At 47.8% G+C, this 8,490-nt stretch overlaps 1 protein-coding gene across 1 annotated transcript in view; it reads left to right on the top strand.

Annotated features, from left to right (window-relative positions):
- The window catches only part of Tubgcp3 (tubulin gamma complex associated protein 3), a 66,468-nt gene extending 58,071 nt beyond the window's left edge, over positions 1 to 8,397 (top strand). The window contains 3 exon segments of the mRNA XM_029480660.1: positions 1,341 to 1,520; positions 6,623 to 6,739; positions 7,379 to 8,397. Of these exon segments, the coding sequence (XP_029336520.1) occupies positions 1,341 to 1,520; positions 6,623 to 6,739; positions 7,379 to 7,537 (456 nt within the window). The 3' untranslated portion in view covers positions 7,538 to 8,397.
- Positions 8,398 to 8,490: the final 93 nt, after the last annotated feature.

The raw sequence follows: 8,490 nt of genomic DNA, 5'->3' as shown, positions 1-8,490 counted from the left end.
ATTTTGTCATTAGTTGTTCCTAAGAAAGAAGTCTATTATATAAAACAGTAAGGCAATGTTTTGGACTTATTAATTTTAAGTGTGGTATTTTCATATTTTTACACTGTGAGGAAGTCAGTTGTCATGATCCAGTTAAGGAGGAGAAATGACAGTTGCAGACATGTGTGTATCTCACCGTTTGATTGTGCAGTATTGAGGGAAAAAGCCCTGAGCAGCACAGTAGAAAGGGCAGCTCAGACCCTCAGAGCAGACTGAAAAAGCCCACAGTGCATGTTCCACTCAAAAGAAGTATCAGTAAGCTCAGGGACGCAGTGCTCAAAAAACAAGTTGTTCTTGTCATGACTACAACAGAAAAATAAACCAGACAGTTATAACCATATTAAAATTTAAACAGGACTGTCTCCTTTCTTTGTTTTCTAGTGTTTCATAAAATAAATTCTGACAGAGATCNGGACACTTGCTTGAGCCTGCATTCATCATGAGCCACATGGCTTGTGGCATGCAGTGACATCCCCATCTTCAGGCCCTCTGTCTCCCTGCGCTGCTGTGCAGGCTAAAGGCCCTATTGCACTGTGCACTTTGCCCAAGTCCCTGTGTTCTTAGGTTAGTGTGCTCTCAGAGTTGCTCAGCAAAGGCTCCAGTCTCACGTGGGTGCAGAGTTAGCTCAGCTGTCACTTTTGCTGTTGACATCTCAGCAGGACAGGGCAGGACTTTGACTGAGGATGGCTTATATGTTCAGAGACTTGGTCCCCAGTTAGTGGAACAGTTTGGGAAGGATTAGGAGAGGTGTCACTGGGAGTGGGCTTTGATGTTTCAAAAAGCCGGTCCCAGGCCCAGTCTCCTCCCTCTGCCTTCTGCTTGGGGATCAGATGTAAAGCTCTCAGGCACTGCTCCAGTCCATGCATGTCTGCTTCCCACTATGTTAGACATGGCCTAACGCTCAGAAACTGTAAGCAAACCCCACTTAAGCTCTTCAGGAGCTGCCTTGATCATAGTATCTCCACACAAAGCAAGGACTAAGAGGAGCTTGGCCATTTTTGTGTTGCTGTGTGGCTCTGGAGGTGTGTACACAGGCCTAGGCACACACAAAGCACCTATGTGTATTAGCGTGTCTGTGTCCTCAGTTCACACTTGCAGTAGATGTTACTTAAGGACAGCCCACTCTTGAGTCAGAATTCAGTCCTTTGAGAGTCAAGAGCCACCTGTAGCAGCATCACCTGCATTGCTAGGCTGGAGGCCTCATGGCCCAGGGCTTCTGAGTCACACTCTTTCAGTCTCCCCGAGCTGTAGAGGCGGCAACCCTAAAGCACACGGATATTTAAGCAGAGATGCCTCGCTAGCATCTGAGGCTCTGTTCATTTAAAATGCTGCTTTTTCAGGTGCTTTTAAACCAACTGAGAGCCGTGTTTGATCAAATCATTGAACTTCAGAATGCCCAGGACGTGATGTACAGAGCAGCTCTGGAGGAGCTGCAGAGGCGTCTACAGTTTGAAGAGAAAAAGAAACAGCGTGAAATTGAGGTACGTTTTTAACTCCTGTCTTCTCGTGGCTGGCCAGTCGCCATGAGCGGTGGCAGTAGCATTTCTGCCACACTGAGGCAGCATGCAGCCTGCTGTGAGTCGGAGGAAGTTGTGCGCGCTGTCAGACTGAGTGCTCACCTCACTGCTGTCGTTTAGCTTCAGAACCCCAGCAGTGGTGGTATCCCAGGGTCTCTACCGCAGTCTCAGAGTCGGCTGCTGCTGTCACTACCGGGAAGCTGGCTTGTTTACTGACTCACACATGAGCTAGGTTTCCTTAGAACATTTCTGTGTGTTCCCAATGTCCTGGAATTAATAAGATCCATCAGACAGATCAAGCTGTTGGTGGGGTTTCTTGTTCTTGCCAGCCTGGGTCTCTGCTCTTTCTAGGTGCCTGGTCTTGGGGTAATGAAAGGCNAGTGGNGTAGTTGGCACAGTGAGGTGAGGTTGGTTTTACTTGTGAGTAGTGTTCCTGTAACAGTGTCTGTGTGAGGGGCCTAGCAGCATGTCANAGGCAGGAGCAGGAGTGTCTCCTTTTGGTGCTATTGGGATAGCTCTTGACTGCAGTGGTTTGTGGGTAATTCTGAAGAGCCGTGGGATTTGCACACACATAATCTCCTGTTCCATGCCCAGCAGCCTGTGTGAGACTGATAGACACAGGATTGTGCTGTAGCTGTCACTTACCGTCTCTGTGGTAAGAGTTGTCATCTGTGATGTGACTTGTAAAGTAATCATGATACTCAGCGTGACCTGAGTGTCACCCTTCCAGAAAGATGTTCAACTATATATAATAGCCTACTGAAACCAGCCTTTAGGAGTGTAGTTCTAGGCAGGCCGTGGTGGCACACACCTCTAATCCCAGCACTCAGGAGGCAGAGGCAGGCGGATCTCAGAGTCCACGCAGTGAATTCCAGGTCAACCAGAGGTATAGTGAGACCCTGTCTCCTAACACACATTGAGTTCCAGGTCAACCAGAGGTATAGTGAGACCCTGTCTATTAACAACCAAACAACCAAACAAATAAGATTTGCTGTTCTGATACTAGCATGGTNGCAGTTGTGTGCACACTGGTGGTCTCACCAGATGTCACCGGCCAGCAGCAGAAGGGACACAGACTAAGTGCAGGTCTGGTGTGTTTCATTCAGAGATGCTTGATTGTCCGGGGAGAGCTATAAAGCTGAAACCGCCTGCAAAATTTAAATGCAAAAGGTAAAATAATGTGCAGCAGCCATTCAGATGTGGGCCCACTGCATCTGTGAGAGGTGGAGCCAGCTCGGAAAGGGCTTGAGCATCGTGAGTGCAGTGCGGCAGAGGTTGGCTTCTGCGCTCTGTCATGTTGCTCTTAGGCGGGGCAGTCCCAGAGGCCTTCCTTCTGCAATTCATGGCTCCTCTCCTCTCGCTTCCCACTGTTCTTCTCAAAACCCTTCAGTTATTATGATATTTCCAATTCAAATTTAGGATTGAAGGGCTTTTACTTCTTTTAGCTTAAAAAATACATTTTATACATTGACACTCCTCGTTTTAGCATTAGCATACTTAGTTCCTGCTGCCTTTGCCGCCCACACTTATGTACACGCCCCTATTCAGTACGAGCTGTGTAATTGAAAAATACNGTGACTAGTATTACTTCCCTGAGAATCTATGCCGCCAGGTAAGTGTGTTCAGAATGCACATAGCCCTGTCCTGTGTACCGTGATTCTATAACATTATCCTGTCTCTCAGATTAACTGGCTACATTTCTGCTGCTCTCTATGTAGCAGAACATGGATGTGAAACTCCAAAACTTTTACTAAATATGTAATGGAAACCATGTTATAGAATGTTTGAGGTTATTTCAAGAATACAGAACTTGGGCTGGAGAGCTGGCTCAGAGGTTAAGAGCACTGTCTGCTCTTCCAGAGGGCCTTAGTTCTATTCCCAGCAAGCACATGGTGGCTCACAGCCATCTGTAATGGGATCCAATGCCCTCTTCTGGTGTGTCTGACAGCTGCAGTGTACATAAAATAAATAAGTTCTATTTTAAAAAAATACAGAACTCTTTGTATTGGTCTAATAAAATTGTTATAACTCACATTTAAAGCGCTGTATGGCAGGTCTCCTTATGCTGAAATGCTGAGAGCTTTTCCCACAATGAGAGTGAGACTGTGGGTCCCGCCATGTGAGCTTGGGGGCCGGGACAGAGGAANCAGATCCAAAATAACCTTGAGGTGAATGGTTAGGATGTATAAGTGAGTTTGTTTGGATACCTGTAAATCAAATATGCAACAATCTGTACTTTCTATCAGTACAATTGGGATGAAAGTTTAAAAGAAATGCCACTAAAAAGCCAATGTAGCCTGCACATCCAATAAGAAACGCGGACGGCTGGTTCCAGCAGGGCTCCTGGGCCTGTCCCCTGTGGTCCTGATGTTGTTACGTTTTCTTTCCAATTGTGGAATAAAATACCCTGGCGAAAGCTACTTAGGGGACAGGGTTTGCTTCAGCTCACAGTTCCAGCTTCCTTTCTGCAGTAGCGAGGTCACAGTGACAGAAGCTTGAGGGAGCAAAGCACGCATGTGTCCAGGGCTCAATGCAGTTTTTCCTTTGCAGCAGCCCCGACCCAGCAGATAGAAAGTGCTGTTCACAGCCAGAGTGGGTCCTTCCACCTCAGGGAATAAAGGCTAGAAAATCCTTCCCAGGCTTGCCTGTGCACCAGCCTAATCGAGGCAAGTCTTTGTTGACACTCTTCCCAGGTGATTACACATATTGGCAATCTGATAACTGAAGCTACTCATTGCAACTCCCCGCTTTGTCTACCTGACACACGGATATATAATTTTAAGGCACACCTTTCTGTCATAGTTAGGGTGACTGTTGCTGTGACCAAAAGCAAATTGGAGGTGTATCTGGCTTACACTTCCACATCACTGTGTGTCACCAAAGGAATTCAGAGAGGGCAGGAACCGGGAGGAAGGAGTTGATGCAGGGGCCGTGGAGGGGTGCTGCTCACAGGAGTACTTCTCATGGCTTGCTCAGCCTGCTTTCTTATAGAACCCAGGACCGCCAGCCCAGGGATGGAACCATCTGCAATGGGTTGGGCCTGCTCCCATCAATTTCTGACTGAGAAAATCACCACAGGCTTGACTACAGCACAATCTTCGGAGGCGTCTTCTCAGTTGAGGCTCCCTTCTCTCAGATGACACGCTAATGCTTGTGTCAGCTTGACATAACATTCACCAGCACCTTTTACACCCTTCTCTCCAAAGTCTTGTGTTATTCTCATAACAGAAAGTACAGTCCAATTTTAAAACTTTCTGTAGTCTTGAAGATTTCCAACATTTTAGAAGTTCAGAGATTCTGAACTGTGAACTCCTGTAAGATCAAAATGAACTTCCATACTTCTAATATATAATGGCACAGAATAAACATTACATTCCAAAATGAAACAATCAAGGGCATAGCAAGGAATAATCAAACCAAAACCCCAAATCCAATGTGGCCAAAACCAAATCCTGCAGTCCCATGTCCAGCATTTGGGCCTCGTGATGAAACCGGCTGGGCTCCAAAGCTTCAGACAGCCCCATTCCTTCAGCCCTAAGCTTCTCCTTCAAACAGTCCAGCGCCACTGCATGCCTGTAGCTCTTCCTGGCACATATCCTGTGATCCTGGCATCCCCAACACTCCTAGGTCTCTACTACAGCTTATGCTTTAATCTTCAAGCTCCTCACAGTGGCCTCTGAGGCCTTGCTGCTCTCTGGGGCCTCGACCCTGCCACACAGTGCCTGACCTCAGCTGCTCTCCACCATTCCTCTCTTCTGTGTCTTTCATACTTTCAAGACCAATAGCACACAGACAGCACCATTCAGAGGTGCAGCCTTGCCACCGTGGACCACAGTTCTATGAGCTTGTGCGTGCTGACCCTGGGGAAACACGTCCTCAAGTCCCAGTGTGGACGGCCAGGTTGCTCTCTCAGGGTGCTGATCCCTGCAGCTGCTGTGTTGACTGCACTTTCTTGTCAAAGACTTGAAGCTTGTCCACACTCCTTTCTAACGAGTAGTTCATTATCTTTAAATTCAACTTCATTCAAGGTCTCACAGTGGTGGCAAAATGAAGCCAGATTCTTATTGAATATCATAGGATTGTCCCTGGCCCATTTCCTGACACAGCCCTTGTTCTCAGAGTCCTCAGGAGGCAGGCCTGGATTGCTGGAGAGAGTGGGTAAATAAGCTAATAGCCTAAACTATTAGCTAAGGGCTAATAAGAGGTGAACGTGCACATGTAAAACAATGGGAGAGACCTAGCATGGAGTGTATGGAGGTAGAGTGCTGTCTGTAAAGGAGACAGTCTGTAGCTGCCCAGCATGGCTGCAGAGGATGTGCTAAGGGGAAGGGAGCTGCTGAAAGGACAGTTGGCCCCGCTGGAACCCTCCCATGCCGCCTGGTTACAACTCCAGCTTACAGCAGGGCCACNACCACTGTAGAGCACCTGAGGCCAGTGAGACTCAGAAAGAGCAGTCTCAGTTCTGAATGCCAGTGGGCAACTCATAAAGCATGCAAACGAGAGGCCCTAGCACAATGAACAGTTCCCAAGACCAGAGCGTATGCCAGGAATGCCAAGGTTCCAATAAGAAGAGCTAGTAGATGGAATTTACCNTATTCACTCGTGAGAAGAGAACTCAGTAACTCCCATACAGGCTATAAGTGCAATTTACCATATTCACTGATGAGAAGAGAGCCCAGTAACTCCCATTCAGGCTGGCTNAACAACAGTGTTACTGAAAAATCTATTTTGAGGGGAGAGGGAATAGTTAAGATACGATCTCACTGTGTGTAGCCCAGTCTGGCCTTAACCATTCTCGTGCCTCAGATGCGATTATGGGTGTGGGCTACATGTGTGTCTGGCTGAAAGTGACCTTTTAGAATGAGAGTAGATGCTTGTGTCCAAGGCAGATTGTCTGGTGTTCTCACTATAGTCAGTGTGCCAGCTCTCAGAACTGACAAGTTCCCTCCATGCCCATTGTCTGAATGAGGGCATGTGGGGGGGGGCGCGGGCCTCTGCACCACAGTGCTGCCGTGCTGAAGCAGGGAAGCATCCAGCAGTTGAACTTGCTGCTTCTCACTAACCAGGGCCAGTGGGGAGTGACTGCGGCAGAGGAAGAGGAGGAGAACAAGAGGATCCGAGAATTCCAGGACTCCATACCAAAAATGTGCTCACAGTTGCGAATATTGACGCACTTCTACCAGGTGAGTGTAGGTATGAGACGTGGTGTCTGTCCTCTTCCGGGACCCGTGCTTGCTTCCAGAGGATGGGAGATGTGACCCCACATCCTTGCTGTAGGAGCAGCACTTGGGATGGAGCACTTGGGGGTGCTCCCCCTCCGGCTTCACTCTTGCACTGGGCTCTCCTCAGGGCAGCCGTAGAGCTGGGAAAGTGGCACTGAGGACCTGTGACTTGTCATGCTCTTCAGAGCACCATTGCCGGATAGTGCAGGCAGTGTGTGGGCTTGTTGGAGAGATCTAAGCCATGAATGGTCGCAGTACTTTACTAAACCACAGCCTATCCGACTTGCATCTTACAGGAAGGCTGCTCTTCACGGTGGCATGGAGTCCAATGGGTTTCGCTTGAGTCTGCTCCCCTCTAGAGTAATGACTGAGCATGCATTTCAGCCCGTGAGCTGCAGAGGAGGTCAGGTGGTCAGTTGCTCTGATACAGAACACAGAACGTATCATTGCATGTCTAACTGTATAGACGGCCTCTCTGATGAGTGCGGCCTAGGTGCCGTGAATGCCTGGGCCCCTGCTCAGTTCCTGCTGGAGGCCTGTTGGTGCCAGTGCTTCAGGAGGGCCTGTGTGTTCTGACCTAGTCCTGTGCTTTCATCCTAGGGTGTGGTGCAGCAGTTTCTGGTATTACTCACGACCAGCTCTGATGAAAGTCTCCAGTTTCTCAGCTTCAGATTGGACTTCAACGAACATTACAAAGCCAGAGAACCCAGGCTCCGGGTCTCTCTGGGCAGTAGGGGGCGGCGCAGTTCCCATACGTGAGGCTGGCTTGGGTTAGTACATGCTTACTCAAGCCTGGCCCCTCAAGCAGCTGCGAGCTGCAGGTGCCCCCTGTCTACACACAGGCCCCAGTGTTCAGCACTGTGTCTGCTGGAAGAAGTCTTGTTATCCACTGGACTTGCGTGTCTGTAACANCGCTGAGTTCAACAGGCCACTTACCTACCATGTAGTCTTCATAGTCGAAAGACACTGTGATGTGCTGGGACATCTTATTTCCACCATGTAATTTATATTTCAACAACAACAAACTGTTTCTTGCTACAAAAAAACTAGGCCATAAATTAAGAGTAATGTCACTGCTATTTTTTAGCATTCTCTGTGAGACAGTTTTTGTTATCATGATGACACTAAAATTGAAACATGTCTCTAAGAAAGTCCACAGGCTGTTTTACTCTGGCTTCAGTGTTTGTAACCCTCACCTGCGTGAGGACATCACTANCCANGCGTCATCTCCACACACTGTCCTCTCTCCCTCCTGGAGTTTACATTTTTATATTTGCTTTACTGTTTCAGATAACATGTCAAACATTTCAAAGAGTGAGAGCCGTGGAGGGAGGTGTCCTCAGCCTGCCCGGCTACAGGCCGCCGGCTGAACCAGGCAAGGCTGAGACTGTCTTATTTTCAAAGTTCTGATAAGTGTTAGGAAGAAATCAGCTTGGATTGTGAAGGTTTCCCTTCTCCTTGCCTATTTTTTCACTGTAAATATTTATATACTACTGACCAGATGACGGAGGGGACTGGGTTTTGGTTTTTTTGTAAAAATGTCTTATCCAGTCACATAATTATGCCTTTTTTATGTTGCATAAGTGAAAACTTAGAGAATTAAAAACCATTATCTTTCAGATGTTTCATGTGATTTCTGAATAGTCTGGAAAAACTGCTTGTTGGGTTTGTGGATGGGAAGTGAGGGAATTTGGTGGACTGTGCTGCGGTGT

The sequence above is a fragment of the Mus caroli genome, chromosome 8 (genome assembly GCF_900094665.2).
Source record: "Mus caroli chromosome 8, CAROLI_EIJ_v1.1, whole genome shotgun sequence".
Taxonomy (NCBI): Eukaryota; Metazoa; Chordata; class Mammalia; order Rodentia; family Muridae; genus Mus; species Mus caroli.
This window is presented reverse-complemented; position numbering and strand designations above follow the sequence as displayed.